Raw genomic sequence first — 26,354 nt, 5'->3', positions numbered from 1 at the left:
GCCAATCAGGACACAGCCGATGTTGCTGATGTTTCCCCGCATAGAACTTGCCAACTGCAACCTCGCGTTTCGCAGGCTGAAGTTGGGTTTTATGGTATATATATTGCTTGTTCTTGACTAAATCTGGAGAATCTCTTGGACTCCAGCTGATCTATTCTGAACAACCTGAATACACTCATCTGAACACCCTGAATCCAGCTCCAACTATCCCCCGCATCCCTTCAACATGAAAGAACCAATCCCACCCCCTACCGATACCATTGCCGATTCTCCAGCTAAGCAGCTTCGTTTCCTTGTCATCGGCGCCGGATCTCGTGGAAATGCTTACGCGCGCGCCGTCACAACCGCAACACCAGGTGTAATCCACGCTGTCGCCGAGCCCCACTCCTTCAAGCGGAGTGAATTCGGACGAAATTACATCTGGAACCACGATACCCCAAGCGAGGGCCAACAATTCGCAGATTGGCGCGAGTGGGTGATATGGGAAACCAAGCGAAGGGCGCAGGCACAGGCACACAGCGATGGGACACACGCAAATGGAAGCATACCGCCAGGTGTCGACGGCGTCTTCATCTGCACATTAGACGAAACACACGTCGAAGTTGTCCAAGCCCTAGCTCCTTTCAAGCTCCACATTCTCTGCGAGAAACCTCTGGCCCTCTCACTAGACGACTGCTTAACCGTCTTCCGAACCCTCCAACCACCAGAAGGCGAAACCAAAACACCACGAGCCCCATCCAACATTTTCTCAATTGGCCACGTCCTCCGCTACAGTCCACACAATATCCTCCTCCGCAAACTGCTTCTAGCAGACAACATAATCGGCGACATCATCTCCCTCGAACACTGCGAACCAGTAGGCTGGTGGCACTTCTCTCACAGCTACGTCCGCGGCAACTGGCGCCGCACCACCCCAGCAGGAGATGGGTCTCTCCTCACAAAGTCCTGCCACGACATCGACTTTATCCTCTGGCTCCTGTGCTCCCCGCCGCCCGCAGAAACAAGCAAAGCAACCGTGTCCAATCCGCACTTTCCCCGCACCATCTCCTCCACAGGAACAATGACCCAGTTCCGCCCCACGCGCAAACCAAAAGCAGCAGGCAACTCAACGAACTGTCTGACTTGCCCAATAGAACGAGATTGCAACTACAGCGCCGTGAAAATCTACAACAACCGCCACCTAGCAACAGGCCACACAGGCTGGCCAGTGGACATTGTAGCCCCAGACATCGAAGACGTATTCCGAGCACAAGGCTCGAACGCCGCCGAAACACACCTTCTATCCAAGCTAGCGGAAGACTACGATAAAGGCACAACGCCCGACTCAACAATCGCCTCGAAACCATGGTACGGCCGGTGCGTCTACGAAGCAGACAACGACGTCTGCGACGACCAAGTCGTCACAATCACCTGGGACGACGAAGAAAGCGCCCCGCACCGACTTGCGAAAACGGCTTCGTTCCATATGATTGCGCCAACGGAGAAACAGTGTGAGCGGCGGGGACGGGTCTACGGCACCAAGGGCGAGATTGCGTATGATAGTCATACTATTTCGATATTCGATTTTGGAACGGGCGAGACTACTGTTCTGGATGTTCCTAAGCCGCCGCCTGAGCAGAAGGAGTCGCATGGCGGGGGTGATTATGGGCTTGCGAGGCAGTTTGTTAGCGCTGTTCAGGCTGTGGAATCTTTTGGAATCGGGGTTGAGGAGGCGCAGGCTAGATTCGTGGGTTGTTCGCTTGAAGAGGCTGTTCGGAGTCATGCTGTTGTTTTCGCGGCTGAGGAGGCGAGGAGGGAGGAGAGGGTTGTTCGGTGGGGGGAGTGGTGGGGGGAGAAGTTGAGGGCTTCTGCGGATGGGTGGGAGTGAGGGTTTTAATTAGATACCATTCCCTTATGTTTTATGTTTATGATTATGATTATGATGAAATCAATGATGACAACCTATTTTGGCCACAGTATCAAGATCTAGTTCGTAGGCTCGAATTATGCTGTAACAGTCTAAGTCATGCCATTCTTGATGTATATTTTAATTCTGCTATTCGATCATCATTCTCTTGTTCAGATAGAACGGCAAAACAATTAAAAGGTGATCCCCATCCAGCAGGTTCCACATTACAACTTCGCCAATTTAAGTCTTGACATCAGGCTCCTCACGACCAACATACTCCTTGAACTTAAGCAGGTTGAGAGCAAGGGAAATGTTGTCGGCCAGGTACTCCTGCGCACTGAGACCGAACTTGGACTGGTCAGCCTCGTAGCGCTCGACGTACAGACGGATAGTAGCGCCGCTGCTGCCGGTACCGGACAGACGGACGACGATACGGCTGCCGTCGTCGAACTTGGCGTACAGGCCCTGGTTCTTGGAGACACTGCCGTCGAGGTCGGTGTAGGAGAAGTTGCCAGCGTCGGCGACCTTGCGGCCGGCGATCTCGGAGCCAATGAAGGAGCCGCTGGCGACGAGGTCGGACAGAGTACCGACAACCTTGTTGGCACCGTTGCTGTCGACGTTCTCGTAGTCGTAGCGGGTGAAGAAAGTGCGGCCGTAGATCTGCCAGAACTCGTTCTGGATGGAGGCGATGCTGGGGGTCTCGTTGGGCTTTTGCTTGGCGACACCAGCGATGATGTTCAACCAGGCGATGACGGCCCACACACCGTCCTTCTCACGGATGTGGTTGCTGCCGGTACCGAAGCTTTCCTCACCACAGATCGACATCTTGTTGTTGTCGAACAGGTTGCAGAAGAACTTCCAGCCGGTGGGGACCTCGTAGCACTGCAGGCCCTGCTTCTCGGCCACGCGGTCAACAGCTCCGGAGGTGGGCATGGAACGGGCCAGGCCGTAGACACCCTGCTTCTGGAAGTAGGGGATGAGCTTGGCGTGGTGGGCAATGATGGCCAAGCTGTCACCGGGGGAGACGAAAGTGTTGGCACCGTAAATCATGTTACGGTCACCGTCACCGTCACTGGCGGCACCGAAGTGCACACCGTTCTTGTTGACGGCCTCGACGAGCTCGTGGGCGTACACCAGGTTGGGGTCGGGGTGACCGCCGCCGAAGTCGGGCTTGGGCTCACAGTTCATGGTGCTGCTGGCGGGCAGGCCGAGCTCCTTGACGAAAATGTCCACGCCGTAGGGGCCGGTGACACCGTGCATACCGTCGAACAGGACCTTGAAGTCCTTGTGGGAGCTGAGGAACTCCTTGATGAGGTCGAAGTCGAAGATCTCCTTCATCATGGTCACGTAGTCGGCGGTCGAGTGGACAACCTCCACCTCGAGGGGGCCGTAGCTCTTGGTGCCAACGCTGGAGGTGTCGACATCGGGCACGTCGACGTAGTTGTAGGAGGTCAGAGACTTTGCGGTCTCATAGATCTTGTTGGTGACCGTCTCGGGGGCAGGAGCACCGTTGGCCAAGTTGTACTTGATACCGAAGTCGTTCTCGGGACCTGTTGGTGGGGGTGTCAGCTTGAGTCCCAACAATCACCGTGATCTTAATTCCTTACCACCGGGGTTGTGACTGGCAGTCAGCAGGATACCACCAGTAGCCTTCCGCACGCGGATGAGGTTGCTAGCAGCAGGGGTGCTGAGAATGCCATTCTGGCCCACCAGGAGCTTCTTGACACCATAAGCGGCACTGATCTTAGCGATCTTGGAGATCACCTCCGGGTTGTAGTAACGACCATCACCACCAATGACGAGGAAAGAACCCTCGACACCCTCGGGGATGGAGAGGAGAATGCTAGTGATGAAGGACTCGGAGTAGTTGGGCTGCTGGAAGACCTTGACCTTCTTGCGAAGACCTGAGCTAGGAGGGGGTTAGCTGGATCAATTGCGGGGGGTAGCAAGCAACGTACGTGCCAGGCTTCTGGTCAGTGAAAGGCTGAATAGAGACCGTCTGGACGGACATGATGGAATAAAATGTATGATACGGTGAGAAAGGAAAAAGAGGAGGGGGAAGTTGACCGACGGGAGGGGTCGTCATGTGTTTATCACATCCCACTAGACAGAGCTAAGAGACCAACTACTCGTACTTAGTAGCCAGGACCACTACATCCACTTCCTACTTTTTTTCTAGCTTTTCTTTGGATCGATACCTTTCACGAAACCTGAACCCTTGCAAATTGCCCCGCAGATCACCATTCCCGGGGGAAAACAAGACTAACGTGTGACCAAAACACTCCGAAGTACACAGTACACAGCTACACAACTACCCAACCACACATTCTCAATAGCAATGCCAATGTCAATGGGGGTATTCAAACTAAAAACCAAATCCCACAAAAAAGGGGTCAAATCCCAGACCCCCAAAAGCTACAGAAATAGACACACTGTCTAAGACATCAAACAATAGCGCAGACCCATCCAATTAACCACCCAAGCTAAGCAAACAAGCGATCCCGATAAAACCTCATCTCCTCAATACTCTCCAAAATATCATCCTTAGCAAGATGCAACCCCTTCTTTAGAGGCACCTCGGCCAGAAGCTCAGGACTCCCCCACCTCCGCGCCGCCTCCTTCAATGAGCTCACATCCAAAATGCGGTAATGCAGATGCTCCAAAACCCTCGCATAAGGCCCCTTGTCCAAGAACGCCTTATCAGCGTGCACACTGTTGCCGGCCAGCAGAGCAGTGCGTGGCGTGGGGACATGGGCTTGGATGTAGGCAAGGAGGCCATCAGCGGCGGTGGCGGCGGAGGTGGTCGAGGCGCGCACGGCGGCCGTGAGGCCCGTGCGTTCGTGGGTGTCGATGCACCACTGCGACATGTCGGCCAGGATGGTGTCGGCGACGTGGATGGTGCTTTCGAAGGGGGTGGGGTTGAGGAGGTTGAGGTTGGCGTCTGTGATGAAGCAGCAGATTTGGATTATTTGGTCGGTATCGGCGTTGAGGCCTGTCATCTTGGGTTGGGGGTTAGTGGGGGTGACAGCATTGTAGGATGGCATTATTGGGGGGGGGGGGGGGGGGGGGGTGGGTTTTCAGGTGCAGGCGGGTGGGATTGAACATACTTCACAGTCGATCCAGACTAGAGGATCTGTGGAGCGTGCGAGCGACATGGCTGGTTGTGGGCGATTTGAGCTGCTAGGGAGTGCTGTGAATGATCGCAGATTTTGGGGTTTCGCCGGATGGCGGGCTCGGTGGAGAAAGCTCTCGGTGTGAGCTACGTGAACTACCCGTAATGTTGACAATGCGGGTGTGCAGCTTCTGGTGTAGCTTCGGGTGCAGCTTCTAAACATGGGTAGCTTGTGTTCGTCTGAAGGCTGGAAAAGTTGGGAGGGAGAAGCAGTCGAGGTCAAAATGCAGAGAAAACGGTCAACGGTGCAGCCGTTGAAATTCAAATCTACTGGACTCTACAATGGAAAACAGATCACCAAGCTGCCCTTGGCGGACGCTGCAAATGTATTCTCCTTCAACGTGCTCCCTGTAGTGTAGGTAGTGGGCATAACGGCGTAAATGTAAAGAAACGCAACGGCATCCATAAGGCTGGGCATATATGGATGGTGAAAAAAGACCCGATCCAACCCAACCCAACCCCTCGCAAATGCAAGCGCTTTCCAAAGCTCAATTGCAAAAGAATATCCACTCTGTTTTCATTGATCTACAGCTCCTCTTCCTTTACGGGAGGTCCTGCTGACATCTCAGGCGTCAGACTGAGATTATCCCCGAATGTCGCGGTGGAGGTTGACTTTGCCTCCGGAGCCGAAGACCCCAGAACTTCATTAATTCGACCAGATGACTCGGCGATGCGACGTCTCAGGGCATTTTCATCGGCTGTCGAGACACTGGCCCGTTGCTTCTTCAACGGACTGCCAAAGAGAGCATCGGACAATTCCGCGGCTGGCTGAGAGTCGGAAGGCGCCGGTGCTCCTGCTGCGAAGCCCTTGGGTGGGGTTGTAGAGCGATCAGCTGGAGGTGTAGATCCGGATCCTGAAGCAGGGGTATCGGTAGAATCTCCGACACTGCCTCCAGGGGCTTCGGTGGAATGTTGACGCTTGAGCTGTGTGATTGTTAGCAACGGACTCAATAGAACGTGGATTCGGTACCTACCCGGATCTTTCGCATGCTCTCTGCCAATTCTCCCTGGCGTTGGATATCATCTGGGGACAAGAAACGGTCGTCATCCTTGGACTCTTCTTCATCGGCTTTTCCAAGGATTGGATTGTCTGTATCGTCATCATCGCTGTCCATGTCATCTGCGTTCTTTTTGCCCTTGCGTGGCTTAGCCTCCTCTCGGAAGTTGAGGAAACCAACAGATCCGCCAGCCTTGATAGGTCCGAGATTTGCGAGATCGGCTTGTAGTGACTTTCGCTTCGTAGCAGCAGGCGTTTCCGGTGCCTTGCAATCTTTCAAGATGCCCATCTTCTGCAATTGGCCTGTATACAAGTCAGAAATCGCCAATGATAGCTCCAGAAGTACTTACGTTCGCCTCGGTACATGAAAGTGAAAATGGCATAGGGTTTATCAGTCGGGTCAATGCCAGTGACTGTCTGTGTGCTGATGGTCTTAGGATCGAGTGTTTTGGGCTTTGCGAAACTCGTGGTGTGGTCAACATCGGCATCTCCACTGCCATTGTTCTCTCCTCCGCCGCCTTCCTCGTCGTCATGTGCATCGAACTGAGGCGAATACTCTCCACGCTTAATTTCTCCTGAAGCTAAGACTCGGAACAAGGCAACCTTGATCTGTCCCGCTGTCTCCGGAATAGGGTCATCGTCGTCAGAGTCGGAAGACAAATCGTCATCCGAAACATCCTCAAGAGGTGACTTCTCGTCATTTCCGTATCGCATAATGCTCTTGGCCTTGACGGGGTGGTTGGCCTCCATTTCCATGGCGGACTCCCCCTCCTCGGCCTGGCGCTTCAAGCGTCGCTTCTCCATCTTTTGCCGGCGCCGTTCAATCTTGGCAGCCGCATCCTTGCCTTCCAGATCCAGTCCATTCAGCCAGCGCTCCAGACCGACCTCGCGGAATAGGAATTCACGCTCGGCAATACCCCCGCCTTCGGAATCCGGTACGCTGACCCAGCGTGAGTTGACCCAGGTCTCTTCGCCCCTTCGCAGTAGTGTAGCCACCTCTTCCTTTTGCCTTCCGTCAAAGTAGATGTATGCGGCAACGGTCTCGTTCTGCGAGTTCGTCAGGGCTTGATAGGGCGCGACCGCTCCGGAGTATTGACCGCGGTCACCGGTTTGACCGGGCAACCCACCGACGACCTTCGGTTTCGGCGAAGGGTCGTCTATAGTCGGCTTTGGGGTCGAGTAGGGAACATCTTGGCTGGGGTTGAGAAGGGTGATTGAAATGGCAAAGGTTGATTGTTCCGCCTTGCCGGTCCCCGATTCGGGGAGTTTGGGCGGCGGGACGGGGATGAAGCAAGCTATCCGCGAAGCTCGGGACTGGCGTTGGATCGAATACTCTGAGATCGGCCCATCGGGCGTATGAATGCTCACGGCGAGACCCTTGAAACAAGGCATTGTGGGAGGGGTAAGTGGTGGGCCAAACTATTGAGAGGAAGCGTTTGACGCAGGGTGTGCAAGGGCCAGGATTTCCCCGCTAAGAATTACAAAGAATTCGGGCAGGGGGGTAGGGAAAGAGTCTGACGCTGGGTTATAACCCAGTGGAGAGCTTCTTGCTTTATTTTTTGTTATTATTTTTTTTTTCCCGTGAGAGGTGAGCGTAGGCTATAGGGAGGCGGTCAAGGTGTGGGTTTCGACTCGGAAGAACCCAGCAGCCCACAGTAGTCCTCTAATCTCCACTGCAGCTGCTGGTGATTGTGTTGGGAGGCTGTTCGAAAGGAGGGTCACGATGACGGCGATGTGGATTTCTGGGGTCTTCAGGACCGGTGGGGGTAATCAGGTGCGGAAAACCACAGGTTCAAGTCCACTATCGGTAAGAATGACCAAGGAATGCCTGACGAGTCGCCTGTACAAGGAGACAGGAAAGAATGAAAAGGACCCCTGTGAGCTTGGGAGAAGATGAGGGGCGGAAGTGGACCAAAACATATCACGTCTGCGCAGAACACCCCGAACCCCACGTGATGCACCTTAATGTTGGCGGCTTTCAGAACAAAAAGTGCCAAGTGATAGGGTGAGCGTGACCTTTGACTCAATTCTCACATTTGACATGACTTTTATCCATCTCTCAGCTGAGTAAACCGTAAAGGTCATGTTCAACTGTCATCGTGCTCCACATCACCTGATTCCCCGGCAACCATGGATCCGTCGAACTAGTGGAGTCTGAAGTTCTACCAGGGAATATCTATCTATATCAGGAGTCAGGGCAATATTGGTGGGATTTTAGAAGGCAAAGTGGTCAAATATTGGCAGCTGCGATTTAACTTAGCCCTGAATCGAAAGACTAACCCCGGAACTCATAACCAGAAAAATAGAATAAATCTCATATAAAACGTTAACATGGACCAAGTCGGACATTATGCCTTTGCATGTTCAGATACAACGCTGGTTGTCTTCGCCTCCTCAACAACTTCGTCACCACTGGCAACGGTATCAAACTTGTAGAGAGGCTCTAGTACAACATTCCTGCGGAAAACATAGCGATTAAACCAGTAAGGAAGGGCCTTGGTAAGCTGATACTTCATATGAACGCGCGTGGGAACAGCGAAAATATAATCGAGCTCTTCAAGCGTGCGCTGCTTTGTCTCGGGAACCCAGAGGAAGATCATGATGAGAGCAGTCACATTCAAACCACTAAGTCAGATATCGAGTATTAGTCATGTTCTGTCTGATAGCCCTAAGCAAGAGCGACAAGACTTACGCATAGAAGCCAAATGCGCCAGTGGCTGTCATCGTGTGAAGCATGGGAGGGAAGGTGATAGATAGCACAGCTGCCCATCCTAGACAGGTAGCCACAGCCCAGGACATGCCGACCTCTATAGACAAGCATTAGTATCTCAATCAATGATATCGAAAAAATCACAATACATACCACGATGGGATAGAGGGAAGACCTCAGCTGAGTAAGTAAAAGGTACAGGTCCTTCGCCGGGCGAGTAGAAAGCAGCAAACAAGAAAACAAAGAAGGCAATAGACGCCAGGTGGGCCTTTCCTTCAGGGACCCAGAAACAGAAGGCAGCACCAAGAAGCGTCCAGGTCATCTGCGGGAAGGTGAATAGTAATAGAGTGCGGCGTCCATATGTGTCAATTGTCCAGATGGCAGGGAAAGCAAACAAGAAATTGACCAAGCCGAAGCCCCAGGAAGCAAAGAGAGCCTGTGTATCATTCGCACCGGCGTTGGAAAAGACAGTGGATGAGTAAAATGCCACAATGTTAATACCACACATCTGCTGGGCGATCATAACAGTAAAAGATGCAAGAGTGGCACGACGGACACGGGGGATGGTGAAAAGCTCAACGAAGCGCTTGACATAATTACTATCGCCGATAAGACCCAATTCAATCTTGATCTGGGCATGAATATAGTAAAGATCACGGGCAGCCTGTAGGGGGGTATTGCGTAGGCGACAGAGCGATCGGTAAGCCTTGTCCATCTCGCCACGTCGAATATACCAGCGAGGCGACTCGGGGCAGAAGAAAACACCGACGAGGAGGGGGATAGCGGGAATAAAGGCTGAGCCAAGCTGTAGACGCCATGAGATAGCACCTGTGTCTTTGACAGCAAGGTTTGCGCTGAATCCGAGGAAGATGCCAAATGCCGTCCAGAGTTGCCAGGACATCACTAGACCGCCGCGAATAGCAGCTGGTGTATTCTCGGCGCAGAAGATTGGGACCGTTGACGCCTTCAATCCCATTCCTAGACCGAGCAGTAGACGAGTTGCGAAAAGTTGTTCCCAGGTTTGGGTTACGGCTGAGCCAATAGGTGAGAGGACACAGAAGATGGACGAGATGAAGATTGTTCCACGGCGGCCGAGGACACGGTTAAAGGGATCCGAGAGCCAACAGCCTAGGACAGCACTAGCGATATATGGAGCGGCATTGACGACTCCGACAATCCATTGGTTTCGATAGGCGTTTGGGTTGTCTGTTTCGGGGATCCCAAATGCATCGGGGAATGACAGGTTTGCGCCATTAGAGCCTGTTTGGTCCCATCCTTGCACAGCTGCACCAACAGAACATAGAATGATGGTGAAGTACAGTGCTCTAGGCTGGCGCCACTTGTGCAGGGTTTCGTCTCGCAGCGCCGTCAGCTCGGTCTCGGTCAGGTCTGGTACTGACTCGAACTCGGTTGGAGAGCGAGCTACTAATGCTCCTTTCCGGAGCTCTGGTAAAATGTCCGTTACGTTAAACTCTTGGGCGAAATTCTCGACGTCACGCAAGACTTGACTTTTGGTCAAGTCGGCCAATGGGTTCTTGATTCTGTTTAGTATTAGTGGTCTGTTGTTGAGTCTTGTGTTGCTGAAATCGAACATGCAACAGGAAATACTTAGGCTATCATACTTTGCAGACACATTGTTATGAAGATCAACTTGTTCGACATATCCTTTTTCGGCGTTACTGTCGTCGCTGATGGAGCTGTATGGAAAAGTGAGTATAGAAGTATGTATAGCTTCTCTGCAACGCTTACTGCTGGTCGGTGCCAACCTGGCTGATGGTCTCTTGCTCCATGTCAGAGATTGAAAATTTCGAGCTCAGGTTCACCTCTGTAACGAATCACGTCCGTCAAAGTGAATAGGGCTTAAGGGGTCTTCTCAGCTAGAGTCCTAGAAGAAGAAAGAAAAGAGTAGGACAGGGACTCCATTTCATTGAGGGGAAATATCAACTTTTATACTCTTTTGGTTTTCCTTTTTAGCCCCCAAGTTAGCTCTATTGGGTAAAGATATGTCCTACTTCCCAAACCGGATACCTGGGGTTGCGGGGTGCCCATGGGGAAATCTCGACCCAGAAAGTCTTACACGGAGACTCTGGATGCTACATCGGCCTTTAACCCCAAATGAGATAAGAGTCAACCTTTGCCTACTTGCATCTGGTCCAATGAGAAGATTCCCGTGGCGCCTTTAGTCAACCGGGATCCCGGTCAAGAAAGTGATGCCCGTTGAGGCCGAGAGCAAACTTAATTTCGCCGAAGCCTTTTCAGCTGTTCTCCCAATTACTCTTTACACCAATTCATGTAACTATGGATTCAAGTTGAGCCATCCAGCCATTGGATTTACAGAATTTAGCTAGACTTGGAGCTTTGGGGGTTATTCGAAAGGCTTTGAAAGGGGATCGCCGGGCTCGGGATGGCGTTTCCAGGCGACGGAACGCCACCATCGAGCTAAAAAGGGTTGTTTGGCGCCTTGGCCCAGGTCTGGGCTCTGATTTGCCTTTGGTCCAAAGCAAGCGAATTTAGGTTGAGCTCAAGCCCATCGGTGACTTGGAGATTTGAGACTCGTTTCCCTCACGTGGCAGAAACCTAAGAAGTTGACCGCATCCGGTTCAAGTGGCGACTATCATATCGTGTACAGTGTGTGCCTGTAACCATTTTGAGTGGAGAAAAAGGGAAATCTGGGGTTTATGCGGGGTACATTTTTCGACTTGAGATCTGCATTGGGTTAAACTTGCTGCCGCAACCCACTTTCTCTTTCGGTATGACTTATTCGGAGCGCTATCGTCCGGCAACCCGTGAATCCTGGCGATATCTGGCGAGATCATCAGAATCACCGTTCGGGAGCCAAAGCCTGTGGCCTTGCCCGTGCCCTTGCCCGTGCGCGATTTCGATCATGCCGATACGCTGTGAGGACTTTGCCCCATTGATGTTACGGAGCTAGGTGCCTGACCCCAAAGAAACGCTAGATCTGGATACCCCACACCGACGTCTCTCGCCTCTAGACCTTCTAGAGCGAACGGTTACTTTCACGGAAACGACATATGGAAAATCCGTGTCATCCTTCGCAGGCTGCCATTTCCGGAATTCCAAGGCTCGCGGGGAACCCCATCCCGCAGTCTAAGCTCGTGGCCAAGCCATGTGGGGATCGACCACGATTTGTCCCGATCCGTGCACCCCTTGGAGACTTTGGGGTAGAGGGATTGTCGCATTATCACAGTCATGACATATTGATTGAGGAGCTAAAGCGCACTAGACAATTCAGGACGGCACAGTATCGGGACCCAGGTAATGTGATTCCGTGCTGTATATCGCTCCGGTTCCGGATTCGGAACACCCATATCTCCCGCGGCTGCTGCATTTGACATGTCAGATGCACAGTCAACCGGGGATCAAATTATCAATTGGATCTGGATCTTTGGTTGATGGTTTAACTGACGTTGATAGATGCAGAGTTGTGAGTGAGATGGCACGGTAGCATTGAAATTCGATTCGCTGATTCTGATCCTGATCCTGATCCTTCTGTCGCCGAAGTTCCATGCTGATCTGCTGTCTCTCATGGAGTGACTGCTCTTGTTAGTGCCGAGAATGATCACCAGTGTCTCCGGTGGCGGTGTATAGTACCGGGTTGGATGTGCCCTGCTGCAAGGGATCAACCTACATGTCACACTGCTTCCCTCTCTCAGATATGCATTATCATAATCTACTGTAAAATTAAATGAAAAGTTGGTAGATTAGTTGTTCTTCTTGATATCTATGTTACATTGAGGCACAAGGAATATGCGGTTGTTTTCGATCATGGCGCCTGTTGCGCACGTGGCCGTTCTTCGCGCATTGCAACCTTTACGCGTTCTTCTCGCCGCGACGATATTTCCTGGTCTTGCATTTGCACTATATGAATACACGTGTCTGATAGTCCTCTACTGGAATCCGTTGTTTTCCCTCATCTTTCAAGTACCACGGAACACAGCATGAACTCCCTCGCATGAAATTAGGACTAGAATACCGAGGATGTGAGCCGCATGGCATTCAAAGACTACTATACGAGTCTTTGTTTTGGTCAATTGTCAGGCTTCAAGATACCCAGAACCCCAGATGGTGAGAATGTTGACGAGGCATGGGTCAGAGCCGTGCTTTCCTCAGCCATGGGCTCGACTCTTGCACGGACAGAGCTATCCACAGGTATAACAACAACTGGCTGACCATTCAAAGGTCGCTCATGGTTGTTTGGAGATCGATTGATTACGGAGTTGGCAGGACAGCACCAGCCTTGAGCTTGACATACCTTGCCATCCGCATCTCCAAGCACAGTACTATGGTCTCGGGCTCTGCTTCTTGGTGATAATGAAGGTCTAAGAATATGGACCATAAATGAAAGTCTCTTTGGAGTGATTAAATCGATGACGGTATATTATAGTGGAGGAGTGGATTGCCAGTGTGGAGCAAGGACCGAACGCCTCGTAAGTCGTGATCATACTACTGGAGGCCGTATGTCCAACGAAGGTGATGGAAAGTGGCATTAGAGGCGAGCTTACCGGCATGAGCCGCGAAAAGGCAATTGTAGAATTCAATTTCTGAATTGTGCACATGCAAAGGGTGGCGCCTGCGATGGCTGACCTTCGGGGGTTGACGTATCAGCATTCTTCTGACCATTGTTTGAGATCACATCCATCTCTGGGTTCACCGGGGCTGATCACGATATCTGCAGGTCTGCTCAACTAAGGGCAATATTTCTCAGAAACAAACGTAAGCTAGATCCCCTATTTTTTAAATTCTTTTTCCACGATAGTAGGACTTGGTGCTATTCACAGACTTGCCCTTTGGATCAACAGTCCCTTGAGCTTTTTTAAATAAATGAGCTTACTGCCATATTGTACTTTTATTGACGTAAAGGGTCATTGCAATCATGGTCCCCCATTATTTAATTACTTGTGGGTAAATATGATCTGCGTTGACGACTCTCCCGAACTCGAAGCATTCGAATGCCCTACTCACGCGGCGGATCTCTTTTTCCTTTTCCCCTTCCTTTTTTCTTTAAATATTGTTAAAAGCATCTCAGTCGACTCTAAACTCTTGTTGTTTATCTCGGAATGATCTCCTCAAGCACTTTCGATCCACCTTCTCTTCTTACCAATGATCCCACCCAGCATATTTACTCCAAGATCCTCGCTTCGTTGTGATCCTCGCAGTATCATACTTTTGAACCGACTATTCTTGATCTAGCTGAAGGTGCTGAGATATGAGTTAGATGATCTATCCATAGTCTGTCTCAGGTGGAGCTTGAATTAGGGTACGGGTAGATCCACCTTTTCAGCCGCAACGCCAAGCATTCCATGCATACAGGAGCCATCTTCTATTTGTTCCTTCTTGTAATTTTCTTGCCTGGTTCTTGATCTCACTCCTCTGTCCCGACGTTTCTCGCTTAAGCATTCTTACATCAGTCATTTCTATCTCTTTTTCTTTTACTTACCGCTGGATGAGTACCAAACTCTCAATATTCATAACGTACCCCGTGCAGTGGCGGTCGAAGACTGATTGTTGAGTCACACAACTTAGAAGTCACGATCTTCCTCTTGCAGCTCAACGGCATCAAGAGACCAGAGCACTCCAAGTGTAACGTTATACCCGAATACTTAGACCACGAAGCCAGAATCCAAGAATGCCGATGCTGGACCAAGACGGACGCACTTGACACGCTTACAAAAGCAGGAGTACTCATTTACTTCTCCCAAGCCAATTGGAACGATCTTCAGCTTACAGGATGAACTATCTAGTGGTGCACCAGCACTCTTATCATGGTTGATCCAGAATCAGAATCCCGTTCTGCAACTGCGACAGAGTCGTGTAGTTCAACCAGCCAGCAACTTACACCGTATAGCTCATGAGAATGGTTTACAAAATTTGCCAGTATTATTGTAGGATCCAATATTCATCTTCATCCATCAGGGCAATGATCGATTTCGGCGGCTGTCACATCTGCAAAAACTCAACAACTGAGCCTGAAATTGCTATTTCCTCGCTCCTACCCAATGGATTCGCAAAACCAAGACGGCTGGTATGGAAGATTCTCATATTAGCTTCAATATGACCACTGCCGACCGCAATGTAGTCTACGGGGTGCTTGACTTGGTCATCAGTGTGGATCAGTGTGGATTCCGCGAGTGTGACTTCATCTTGAGCGCAGGTGTCACAAGACAACCAATACGAGGCAGTCGTAGTGGCTCAATCTTCATGCAGATGTTCTGACTTCCTAAGTGTAAGGCAATAATCCGTCCATTGATACTTATAGTGTAAATCAAGCCCCATCTGCATTGATGACTTACAAATATCATGCTTGATTTCAAACGTCGGTGCTTTTGTTTATATAGATTACGTCATATCCCGATAGCTCCGAAACTCCGGGGAGCTGACAAATGAACGAGAGCATATGGCCGAATTGGCTTTCAGTCCGCTTCCACGGTTACCTGCACCCATGTTTTCTCACAGCTTAAAAGCAGCATCTCGGCTCTCCAGATTCTCATCTAGCTTTGCCCCATATTCCACAATGTCTTCTAACATCACACTCTACACCTGGCCCACGCCTAATGGCATCAAGGCCTCTATTACCCTCGAGGAACTCGGCATTCCCTACAAGACAGAGGGAATTAACATCAGCACCAATGTTCAGAAAGAAGAGTAAGCGCTCCACTTCTGGGGGCACCCCGTGGTGTGACCATGGGCTAACAAGGGCTATTTAACAGCTGGTTCCTGAAAATTAACCCCAACGGCCGCATCCCCGCGATGCTCGATGGCTCGCAGCGTGTCTTCGAAAGCGGTGCAATCATGATCTATTTGGTTGACAAGTACGACACCGATCGCAAGATCAGCTACGCTCCGGGAACCCCGGAACATATCGAGCAAACCTCCTGGCTGATGTTCCAGATGGGCGGTCTTGGACCTATGCAGGGTGCGTGCTGACAAGCCACTTCTTCTTTACCCCTCTTTTCTGATAAGCAACAGGTCAAGCAAACCACTTCCGTCTCTTTGCCGGCGCACGCTCTGACTACGGTATTAACCGATACATTGAGGAGACGAAGCGTCTTTACTCTGTTCTCGAGTCTCGTCTCCAAGAGAGCCCTTACCTCGCAGGTGACAAGTACACCATTGCTGATATTGCGAACTTTTCCTGGGTTCGGGGTGCTCCCAACTCGTTGGAAATTGATTTGGCCGAATTCCCCGCTGTGAAGAAGTGGGTTGATGAGATCAATAAGCGTGCTGCTGTGCAGAAGGGTGTGGATGTTCCCTCTACTGGCAGGACTCCTGAGCAGATGGCTGAGTTGTTCGCAAACTGTCGCGCTAAGATTGATGGCATGACCAACTCGGACAAGCACTAATTGGACAAAGCTGGAAAAGTTAGTGAGCTATTGTTTTACTCACCGGTCTATATTCTGTGATTTGAGACGGGTTGACTGTCGTCCCCCAAGATTATCAGTTTACCAAGTAAGAAGCACAAATTAAATATCTTATGCACTTCTCACTATCTTGGACTTCGTATTCAGTTTGGGAACCAACGACAACCTATCTTCTTCGATAATGAAACAGTCCAGCGGGATGTTTTTACATGTCGGATGGACTCCATCTTATGGTCAGACTGTTGGTTTACGGACAAAAGAAGGTGCTATACCCTTGACCAGATCACCCTCGGCAGGCCATTCATACTCGTGGGGCTTTTTCTACGCCACGGTGTATATAAAACATACAGAACAACTGTTTTTATACTCATTTCCTTCTAGCTATCCAGATACGAAGTTTGGAAATAATTGGTGCGCTAGCTTCGAACGTTGCGGACCCTAACTTGCCTACAAGATATGGCCGAGCCCCTTGTATGGCAGCGGGAGAATCATTGAAGCTGGAACCTGTTCGGACTATGCTGGAAAATCACTAGTCTTGACAAGAGAGTCAAGGATAATTCTGGACGCACCGCTTCAAACAAAAGGCTCTCAGAGGGACCATGTCCAGAAGGCCAGTTTGATTCGACCAACGGATTCAGGTACAGTTGATATTTCTTCTGTGCTCAATCCGTCCCAACTTCTTTTTCCCTTTGTTCCGTGGACAGATGGGGTAGGAAGGATACTCGGTCTAATTGTATTTTCGCATCTTAGTACAAGTTGATAGCTAACAATAAGCCTGGAAACATTAACCTGCACTCGGTCCCGTAGTTTCTTGGATCCCACGGGCTATGGCTAAATCAACTCTACTGTTACCAGGCTCTTCGTTTTTCGAAGTCGAGGCCCCAGCATTGGCCAAGCAGTTAGGGCAGAGCTAATCCCTCGCGTCGGTCAACTTCCGAAAACTACGCCTTCCCCGGATTCACATCCCTGCAATGCCCCCAGATCCCGCGGATAGTCTCGTCGCGTATTTGGTCGGCAATTTATCGAGACGGTGCTGTAGACTCGGTCAACTTCCGTCAATTCCCCTACCATCTCGGGCTAATGTGATATGAGTTGAGAAATATGCGCTTTCGTTGGTCAGGCTAGGTCACACAGATGGGGTTGTTGGCTGTCTTGGCTCGGTTGGGGATCTGATCCCTTCGGTAAGGAGCACTTTTGCATCTTGATCATCCCAAGATCAAACCAATAGTCGGTGCTGTTGGTATTAGTAGTAGCGGTGCATGTTTTTCTTTCCCCGCTTGTGGTCTGGGTTCTGAAGCGAGGCTTTGAGAATCCGAATAGCTCGTTTATAATCAATATCATTCCCCGCGTTGTGGTTAGCAAAGGTTCTTCTCTCGTCCGGGGGATACAAGAAGTCGAATATTCCCATTCAATAACTCTGATATCTCCTCAGCCAATCTTCAGAAGATCGATCTTGAACACGGAGCTCTTTTTGAATCTGCGCTCGCAGTTCATATGTTGGTCTTCCTGCCCAGCATGGGTCTCTTCAATCGCCTGGGGCTGGCCGACACTCCTACAGAGGTCTTTAATCGTCGGCTGTTTTGGTCTGTTGGGGTCTTCGGTTTGTATCCTTGCGGTCTTTCGTTTCACATTACTGACGAATCACGGTAGGTATCCTTGGAGCGGGTAGGGGAATCGATGAGGGTCTTGTCGGTGGCATGATAACAATGCGAAGCTTCAAAGATGAGTTTCCATTGAATGTAGGCTCCGCTGAAGAGATCGCCAACCGCGAATCCAATATCACAAGTATGCTACAACTGGGTTCTATCGGCGGTGCGTTACTGGCGTTTCTTCTGTGTGATCGAATTGGCCGTGTGAGATCACTTCAGGCTCTCACTCTGCTTTGGGGCATCGGCTTCGTGATTGTCATTACTAGCTTTGGCAACATTGGGCAAATTCTTGCCGGCCGCTTTTTGGCTGGTCTCGGAGTTGGTATGACTACTGTTGTTGGTCCCACCTATCTGGCAGAGGTTGCTCCAAAGATGATCCGCGGTATGTTGACGAATATCTTTGCTGGTGCTGTGTACTTTGGCGTTATGGTTGCCTACTTCGCGAACTGGGGCTGCTCGGAGAATATTGCGGATTCTTCGCGTTCTCAGTGGGTGATTCCACAATCAATTCATATCATGTTTGCAGGGTGAGCGCTTCATACTTCCTCATGATATCTCATGGACTGACACATTCTTTTCTGGATATAAGAGTTATTTTCCTTGCATCTTGGACCGTTCCGGAGAGTCCTCGTTTCCTTGTAATGAAGGGGAAAGATGAAGAGGCTCTTGCAAATCTTTGTGCCCTGCGCCAACTCGATATGAATCATCCTAGTATCAGTTCTGAAATCCTCGATATCCGTGATCAACTGGAAAGGGAGCAAGAAAGCACCCGAGGCTCCTCATTCTACGGCAAACTAAAGGAGCTCTTTACCGTCCCAGCAAATCGCTATCGTTTAATGCTGGGAGTGATGTCGCAACTACTGGGACAATGGTCTGGTGCATCAGCAATCACCATCTACGCCACCAGCTTCTTCGCTGCACTTGGAAAAACTGGTAGAAGCGAGCAGCTTTTTGCTACTTGCATCCTTGGTGTTGTGAAGTTCTGCTCGGCGTATCTTTGCGCATTCTTCCTCGTTGACTTTTTTGGTCGTCGTCGCTCCCTATACACGGGGATCATGCTGCAGACTGTTTCAATCTGTTACATCGCCATATATCTGGCCAAGGTCCCAGCTTCAGCTCATGTTGATGATACGGGTGGTATAACTGGGTCTGCTAAACGAGCAGGCATTGGTGCAATCGCCGCGATTTACCTTTCTGGGTTTGGCTGGGCAATGGGCTGGAACTCTTTCCAATATTTGGTGAACGCGGAGATATATCCGAGTCGGCTGCGTGCCATTGGTTCCTCTCTCGTTATGTGCATCCATTTCGCTAATCAATTTGGCAATACCAAGGCTGTTCCCAGTATGGTTATTGCTATGACAAATTACGGCTTCTTCTTCTTTTGCACTGCAGTTTGCGTCCTGGGTCTCTTGTGGGTTTGGTTTTTCGTTCCCGAGACTGCTGGAAGGAGTCTTGAGTCCATGGATGCATTGTTCGCTTTACCTTGGCATCAAATTGGTCGCCATGGAAAAGACCTTTCTCCTGCTGGAACTGATCATGTTGAAGATGATCTGGAGAAACCCACCATGGTTCATCGTGAATAAGTGTGAAGGTTCCATCAGAGCTATATCTTAGTACAATATCCTCATGCGAGTATTACAAATTGAATAGAAGTTTCATTTGTACATTGAACGTGAAACCAGAAATGAAGTATGCACATGGCTGACGTTGACAACACCCATAGATGGCATGTTCTCTCCAGGGCTTCAAGGTCCACGTGTTGTATGAGCAGTGAGTCAGCAGCCTTGGAAAACACCTCAGGTTCACATCAGCCGCACATCTTCGGCTTCGGAGATCCCCCGCGGGGGAGAATAGGCGCAACTCCGATCTGATCAATCCGCGATTGCTGAGTGGTCCAAGGCCGAGGAATGCGGGGCTCCACTGGGGTCGGACTTGAGTGCGAGTTTCTCAAGCTCGGCTGCCGTATTTTATCTGTTCTTCTTTCTCTCATATTTGGTACTCTATCATACTCTATTCGACCATGGATTCATCTACGCCGGAGTCTTCGCTGAGCGAAGCAAAGTACATCAACTTCCCTTCTCTGCCGGCAGACGCGAAGCATCCGGATGGCTCCCCCGCACTCAATCGCTACTCCCACACAATTACCAAGGACCATGATTTCCCCGGCGCAAGGGTAGGTCGATTGACATAGTTCGAGGTGGATCACTGCTAACCTGCTACAGGCTATGCTCTACGCCGCCGGTGTCCCCGACAAAGAAACAATGGCCAAAAGCCCCCACGTCGGTATTGCCTCGGTTTGGTGGGAGGGCAACCCTTGCAACATGCATTTGCTGGACTTGGGAAAGACTGTTAAGAAGTCAGTGATGGATAAGGGTATGATTGGATGGCAGTACAACACAATTGGTGTCTCGGATGCCATCACTATGGGTAGTGAAGGTGAGTCCAATCACAAGAAGCCTTACGGTTGATAAAGACCCCTCACTGATCTCTTTGTAGGAATGAGATTCTCTCTCCAGACCCGGGAGGTCATCGCTGACAGCGTCGAAACCGTCACCTGTGCTCAATACCACGATGCCTGTGTTGCTATTCCCGGTTGTGACAAGAACATGCCTGGTGTTGTGATGGGTATGGCTCGCCACAACCGCCCTTCGATCATGATTTACGGTGGAACTATTGCCATTGGATACTCTAAGCACCTTCGTAAGCCCATCAACGTCTCTACTTGCTTCGAGGCTGCCGGTGCTTATGCCTATGGTACCCTACGCCAGCCCGACGATGGCGGTGACACAAGTAAGACCCAGGATGAGATCATGGATGACCTGGAACAACACGCTTGCCCTGGTGCTGGTGCTTGTGGTGGTATGTTCACAGCAAACACCATGGCTACTGCTATTGAGTCTATGGGTCTCTCCCTTCCCGGCTCGTCTTCTACACCTGCCGAGTCACCATCCAAGATGCGTGAGTGTGTCCGCGTTGGTGAGGCCATCAAGATTTGCATGGAGAAAAACATTAGACCCCGTGATCTCCTGACCAAGCGGTCATTTGAGAATGCTCTGGTGATGACCATGGCTCTCGGTGGCAGCACCAACGGTGTACTTCACTTCCTGGCTATGGCCCGGACAGCCGGAGTCAGTTTGACCCTCGATGACATCCAGCGGGTCAGCAACAAGATTCCCTTCATTGCCAACCTGTCTCCTAGTGGCAAGTACTATATGGCTGATCTGTATGAGATCGGCGGTATCCCCTCTGTCCAGAAGCTTCTCATTGCAGCCGGTTTGCTAGATGGAGATATCCCCACTGTAACAGGCAAGACTCTTGCCGAGAATGTGGCTTCTTTCCCATCCCTGCCTGAAGGACAGGATCTGATTCGCTCCTTGGATAACCCAATTAAAGCTACTGGCCACATCCAGATCTTACGTGGAAACCTTGCCCCCGGCGGCGCAGTTGCCAAAATTACTGGGAAGGAAGGCCTCCGATTCAGTGGTAAGGCCCGGGTCTTTGACAAGGAGCACCAGCTCAACGAGGCTCTCAATGAAGGTCGCATCCCCCGTGGTGAGAACCTTGTCATTATCGTGCGTTACGAGGGCCCCAAGGGCGGCCCGGGTATGCCGGAACAGCTCAAGGCCAGTGCCGCCCTTATGGGTGCTCAGTTGACAAACGTGGCTCTGATCACCGATGGACGTTACTCAGGCGCCAGCCACGGCTTTATTGTTGGACACATTGTGCCAGAAGCCGCTGTGGGAGGCCCGATTGCATTGGTCCGTGACGGCGATATCGTCACCATTGATGCTGCGACCAACTCACTTTCCATGGATGTGTCAGATAAGGAGATTGAGGAGAGACGTCGCCAATGGTCCCCCCCTACACCGCAAATCACTCGCGGTGTGCTGGCCAAGTACGCCCGATTGGTCAGTGATGCGTCGCAAGGCGCCATGACGGATCTGTTTTAAGGGGCTCGGGGAGTTCGGGATCAGAAGTCACCTGAGTATTAGTATATATTTAGTCAGTTTATAGCCTGTCACGTTTCTACGATCCACAAAATGCTACTTTGCCGTCTTCTAGAAACCATTGAGAGATCCATAGTTGATGGGATCTTCGGAGACCCGCTTGCAATTGACCAGTTAAAAGTCAGCAGCTACCCATGCTGCAGGATGGCGCCGCTGACGAACCGAATGGGGCCGATTGATACATCGAATAGCGTTGGCCTAAAAAACAGGACAAACCAAAACAGAAACAGAGAACAAAAAACGGGAAACATGCGAAGAACCCCTTACGCTGCCCAGAAGAGGTACATGGCTGCCCATACTAACTGCCATACAAACCCAAGTCACCCTGGGCCATACCACATGGATGACTCACCCCCCCACGCCGTCCGTCCCGAGGCTGTGAGTGGCTGAGCCCGTAACTTTCTTTACTTTTTCTTCTTCACTTTTCAACGTTGGCGATCTCGCATTCCTTATTGGCTTTGGGCTCCTTTCGTTGTACCCAAAGAGCATCGGGCGCGGTATCGCGTGGTAAGGATTCCGGGGGCTCTGCAGAGTCCAGATCCAGGCCCCCCCTCGGGGTGTACTTAATCGCCATGGGGTCCGATTCAATCTCGGCCCTCTATGACTTCTTGAACTCCCAAACCAACAAGTCAGGAATCGCCGCTGTTCTGCGATATTACCACTCGGTTCGCGTGACGATTCATAATACTTCCGTGTCCTCTGTTGCCGACTTCCTCCGCGGTTTGTACCGCAATGACAGCGTGAACTGGGGCCAGGCTGTGTTTTTGACTTCCTGTGTGATCGCAATGGCTGGCTGTGGACTGTTGTCGTCTTTCGGGAGGCGCAAGCGCTCGGGGTCGGGAGGCTCTCGTACGCAGCGCACTTCCATTCGCAAAAGCTGGACCAAATCCTCGTCGAAGACGCTCAGCTCTTCCGAGGAGGATGACTACGAGGACGAAGACTATGACAGCAATGCGTCATTGCGCCATGGTACTAATCCAAACTACAAACCGAAGGAGGACTGGCTATCGGAGCCTCAGAAGCAAAGCTCTGATGGTATGTCATGCAATAGAAATCCTCCCGCTCGAACTCGATGATCTGACATACCTGCAGCACACAAGACAGACCCAGGCATTCTCAGGAAATTTACTACATACAACTCTTACACTACCTCATACGCCGTCTATCCCGCTATCCGTACATTCTACAGTCCTCATCCACACCTTGCTCGGCTTCCTACCAAGCCTACACCCGTACCTCTCATTGTGGTTATTCATGGGCTAGGCGGATCTCTTGCACAATTCCATCATCTTCTTACCAGTCTATCCAATGTTGGATCATGCTTCGGGATTGATTTACCCGGGTGTGGACTGTCCAAGTTTGCGCCTACGGATTGGAGCGCGTACTCCGTGGAGGCGCTTTCTGAATTACTCGTCGAAGCGATTGAACAGCACAGAGATCGACAGTCAGGTCAGCAAGTCATTCTGATCGGCCACAGCTTGGGCTGTTCCTTGTCCGCTTTGATAGCTTCGTCGACTTCAACCATCGGAGCAAAGCTAAAAGAGCACATCATTGGACTTGTGGCTGTCTGCCCTCGGTCATCTCCCCCATCGCCGGAGGAAACAGCTGTTTTCCGCCGATTGCTGCATGTTCCTGGCCCGATTTTCGATCTCTGGCGCCGTTGGGACCGACGTGGAGGCGAACAGAGTGCCAGTGTCGCAAGAATGGTTGGCAGCGATGCCGACATTGAGACACGGGATCTTCAGGTGCGATTCAACAAACAGAGCAAAACCCCTGTTTGGCGTCGCATGGCCTGGGGTACTCTCCCCACCTATGGAAAGGATGGTCAGCCAATTGGTGGACTTCCTGGTGAAAAGGTCTGGGCGGGAGTCCGCATGCCCATTCTTTTGGTTGCAGGAGAAGCAGATGCGGTTACCAAGCCGGTCGAGGTGCAGAAGCTTCTGAAATTCTTTGGTGATGCTTCGGCTCAGACAGCGATCGATGTCTCTGAAAGCAGCATTGTTCCAGACGCCTCGCGGGTTCATGATCAAATGTCAACTCCAATTGATGGTTTTGTGAGTGAAAAGCAGATTGGGCTTGGATTCGCCGTCGAACAGAAGGAATTGGAACAGGGTGGGCAGACCGGTGTCCGCAGGAGATTGATTAAATCAGCCATCTTGCCTGCACCCGCAGCCCATGCATTGCTCTACGACCGAGCAACCTATCGCACCCTTGCAGGAATTATTCAGGATTTCCTCTCATCTCACGTTGACAAGCGTCTTGGCCTTGGTTGGCAATTGCAATTTATGAACACATCAGGAAAATGGGATGTCAAGAACCTCGCCAAGTGGAAGAAGGTTGCCCCAGTTTCGGAGAGGATTGCCGACACCTTCGCCGCTCTCAAGATGCTGCGAGAGGTCGACGAGGAACACAACCCTGTGATGTTCTCAGCTAAATACCACGATCGCATCCACGCTGTCATTGACATCAGCCATGAAAGCCCGGTCTATAATCCAGCTGAGATGGAGAAAGGTGGCATTCGCTACTGCAAGCACCCGACTGTGTCCAAGATTCCCCCAACTCCAGATGAGACGCGCGACTTCATCGCCCTAGTTGATAGCCTGCAGAAGGAGATCGATGATAAGATGGAGAAGCGTGAGGATGATACCTTGCCTCGCCCATTGGTTGGAGTCCACTGTCATTACGGCTACAACCGCACTGGGTTTTTGATTACTTGCTATCTCATCGAACGTCTTGGATTCGGTGTGCAGCAGGCGATTGATGAGTTCAATCGGTGCCGGCCACCAGGCATTCGCCATGGTCATTTTGTTGACACACTATTTGTACGGTATTGCGTTGGTCTGAAGAGAGCGCCCACGTTGTAATTTGATTGTTTTGGCATGGGTACTGTAGCGAGGATTATAAGGTCAGGCATTGGGAGATGGGCTATTATTATTTTATTTTCTTACAATAATGAGTAATGACAACTTGAATGACAGATATGTTACTGTGAATTGAACTTCAAACAATGTTAGTGTGCGTCAAGTTAATTGAATGTTAGCTGTATGGTGGTAGATTTGAAATGATGTTTCGCCTGAAATTCCAGGCACTAATCCAGGGCTATTGCTGCCCGACCCGTCAGGCCACTAGTCACCTGACCCAGCTTAGGGTACGGCTAACCCGAAAAGGACAAGCGAACGGCACACAGACCCAACCCGCCCAGCGTTGTGTGTGTCTTGAAATTTTGAGCGACTCTTCGACTTCGACCCTGCCCACCTCGACGCCCAACGCCTCTCTCTCTCTAATCCCTACCCTTCGACCACTCGACAAGTCGCCAAAATGGGTGGTGTTACCGTTCGCGATGTGGACGTAAGTGTCCTGCTCGATTTTTAGGTGATCGGCTCACCAGGTCTCCTTTGCGTGATGTGGATGGTTCGTTTCTGGATGCACGGAATCACAAACTCGATCGGATATTATCGCCATGATGGAAATAAATCGCATGAAATACAAAGCAAGCGATGGGTGACACTGTTGTCTTCGGAAAAAAAACTCAATATTGAAGGACATGCATGCTTGTTTTGGCGGGACCAACTCTCAATGGATTCATCCATCATTCGGTATTCTACCTTGGATACTCGAGACTAGAGACTACATGCTGGCAAGAATATACGACGAAAAGTGATGAAATGCAAACCAGAAACGAACCCGACCATATCTGCAATTGTGCAGACTCTGACCGATCCACCACACAATAAGAAAAGCGCCGTGGCTAACATGTCTTCTTTTCACTCTTACAGGCGCAGAAGTTCATCTCTGCCTACTCTGCTTTCCTGAAGCGTCAGGGAAAGCTCCCCATCCCCGGCTGGGTTGACACTGTCAAGACCTCTGCCTCCAACGAGCTCCCTCCCCAGGATGCTGACTGGTACGACTACACTGATCTGACATGCAACAGAGCAAGCAATTGATATTGATTCTTTTTTTCCAGGTTCTACGTCCGCGCCGCCGCCTGTGCCCGCCACATCTACATGCGCAAGACCGTTGGTGTCGGCCGCCTCCGCAAGGTTCACGGTTCCACCAAGAACCGTGGCTCCCGCCCCGCCCACCACGTCGATGCCTCCGGCTCCGTTGACCGTAAGGCCCTCCAGGCCCTCGAGAAGATCGGTGTCCTTGAGACCGATGAGGACAAGGGTGGCCGCCGCATCACCCAGTCCGGCCAGCGTGACTTGGACCGTATCGCCAAGACCACCGTCGATGAGGAGGAGTCTGATGAGGAATAAACGTATCGCAACAGGGCTTTTAATAGTTCGGGGATAAGTCGTTTGTTTTTGTGGTACTTTTTGCTTCCCTGCGCTACGGCGTTGCGTTTTGCAAGAATTTGGAAATGACGGCACAAAAATAAAAATATCGGAGCTCGGTCCCGTTCGACTTTACGTTTGTTTCTTACTTGTTTCCTATTCCATCACCTTTTTTTTATCACACCATCTGACGACCAGACGGGGCTAGCGGAGAGAGATACGGGGGTGGAGAGTGCATGAGGAGAGGCATCAATCCGGAGACTTGAACGAGAGAGAAT

At 50.9% G+C, this 26,354-nt stretch overlaps 11 protein-coding genes across 11 annotated transcripts; 7 read left to right on the top strand and 4 right to left on the bottom strand.

Moving 5' to 3' along the window:
- Positions 1-226: 226 nt before the first annotated feature.
- Positions 227-1,867, top strand: N7511_010107 (Gfo/Idh/MocA family protein; the record flags this gene model as incomplete). The annotated part of the gene is made up of 1 exon (XM_057132484.1): positions 227-1,867. One exon carries the CDS (start codon positions 227-229, stop codon positions 1,865-1,867), a length of 1,641 nt encoding a protein of 546 aa, XP_056980472.1.
- Positions 1,868-2,128: 261 nt separating this feature from the next.
- Positions 2,129-3,899, bottom strand: pgmA (phosphoglucomutase PGM2; the record flags this gene model as incomplete). The annotated part of the gene is made up of 3 exons (XM_057132483.1): positions 2,129-3,438; positions 3,496-3,797; positions 3,847-3,899. The coding sequence occupies 3 exons, from the start codon at positions 3,897-3,899 to the stop codon at positions 2,129-2,131; spliced, it is 1,665 nt and encodes a 554-aa protein (XP_056980471.1).
- A 472-nt stretch (positions 3,900-4,371) lies between these two features.
- Positions 4,372-4,932, bottom strand: N7511_010105 (oligoribonuclease; the record flags this gene model as incomplete). Its single annotated transcript, XM_057132482.1, has 1 exon — positions 4,372-4,932. One exon carries the CDS (start codon positions 4,930-4,932, stop codon positions 4,372-4,374), a length of 561 nt encoding a protein of 186 aa, XP_056980470.1.
- A 289-nt stretch (positions 4,933-5,221) lies between these two features.
- On the top strand, positions 5,222-5,419 carry N7511_010104 (uncharacterized protein; the record flags this gene model as incomplete). The annotated part of the gene is made up of 1 exon (XM_057132481.1): positions 5,222-5,419. One exon carries the CDS (start codon positions 5,222-5,224, stop codon positions 5,417-5,419), a length of 198 nt encoding a protein of 65 aa, XP_056980469.1.
- Positions 5,420-5,585: 166 nt separating this feature from the next.
- N7511_010103 (uncharacterized protein) lies at positions 5,586-7,449 on the bottom strand (the record flags this gene model as incomplete). Its single annotated transcript, XM_057132480.1, has 3 exons — positions 5,586-5,984; positions 6,035-6,360; positions 6,408-7,449. The coding sequence occupies 3 exons, from the start codon at positions 7,447-7,449 to the stop codon at positions 5,586-5,588; spliced, it is 1,767 nt and encodes a 588-aa protein (XP_056980468.1).
- Positions 7,450-8,405: 956 nt separating this feature from the next.
- N7511_010102 (uncharacterized protein) lies at positions 8,406-10,557 on the bottom strand (the record flags this gene model as incomplete). Its single annotated transcript, XM_057132479.1, has 5 exons — positions 8,406-8,682; positions 8,750-8,864; positions 8,921-10,308; positions 10,390-10,464; positions 10,517-10,557. 5 exons carry the CDS (start codon positions 10,555-10,557, stop codon positions 8,406-8,408), a joined length of 1,896 nt encoding a protein of 631 aa, XP_056980467.1.
- A 5,137-nt stretch (positions 10,558-15,694) lies between these two features.
- On the top strand, positions 15,695-16,128 carry N7511_010101 (uncharacterized protein; the record flags this gene model as incomplete). The annotated part of the gene is made up of 2 exons (XM_057132478.1): positions 15,695-15,701; positions 15,755-16,128. 2 exons carry the CDS (start codon positions 15,695-15,697, stop codon positions 16,126-16,128), a joined length of 381 nt encoding a protein of 126 aa, XP_056980466.1.
- A 1,533-nt stretch (positions 16,129-17,661) lies between these two features.
- Positions 17,662-19,378, top strand: N7511_010100 (sugar porter family MFS transporter; the record flags this gene model as incomplete). Its single annotated transcript, XM_057132477.1, has 3 exons — positions 17,662-17,746; positions 17,797-18,322; positions 18,385-19,378. 3 exons carry the CDS (start codon positions 17,662-17,664, stop codon positions 19,376-19,378), a joined length of 1,605 nt encoding a protein of 534 aa, XP_056980465.1.
- A 437-nt stretch (positions 19,379-19,815) lies between these two features.
- ilv3B (putative mitochondrial dihydroxy acid dehydratase) lies at positions 19,816-21,745 on the top strand (the record flags this gene model as incomplete). Its single annotated transcript, XM_057132476.1, has 3 exons — positions 19,816-19,968; positions 20,018-20,231; positions 20,292-21,745. 3 exons carry the CDS (start codon positions 19,816-19,818, stop codon positions 21,743-21,745), a joined length of 1,821 nt encoding a protein of 606 aa, XP_056980464.1.
- A 629-nt stretch (positions 21,746-22,374) lies between these two features.
- Positions 22,375-24,666, top strand: N7511_010098 (RNA 5'-triphosphatase domain-containing protein; the record flags this gene model as incomplete). Its single annotated transcript, XM_057132475.1, has 2 exons — positions 22,375-22,837; positions 22,895-24,666. The coding sequence occupies 2 exons, from the start codon at positions 22,375-22,377 to the stop codon at positions 24,664-24,666; spliced, it is 2,235 nt and encodes a 744-aa protein (XP_056980463.1).
- Positions 24,667-25,120: 454 nt separating this feature from the next.
- On the top strand, positions 25,121-26,058 carry N7511_010097 (40S ribosomal protein eS19; the record flags this gene model as incomplete). Its single annotated transcript, XM_057132474.1, has 3 exons — positions 25,121-25,150; positions 25,579-25,703; positions 25,767-26,058. 3 exons carry the CDS (start codon positions 25,121-25,123, stop codon positions 26,056-26,058), a joined length of 447 nt encoding a protein of 148 aa, XP_056980462.1.
- Between the last annotated feature and the right edge of the window lie 296 nt (positions 26,059-26,354).

This window comes from Penicillium nucicola (assembly GCF_028828085.1).
Source record: "Penicillium nucicola strain IBT 29836 chromosome Unknown utg000010l, whole genome shotgun sequence".
In the NCBI taxonomy this organism is placed as follows: Eukaryota; Fungi; Ascomycota; class Eurotiomycetes; order Eurotiales; family Aspergillaceae; genus Penicillium; species Penicillium nucicola.
Note: the sequence above shows the minus strand (reverse complement) of the source record. Positions and strands in the feature narration are given on the sequence as shown.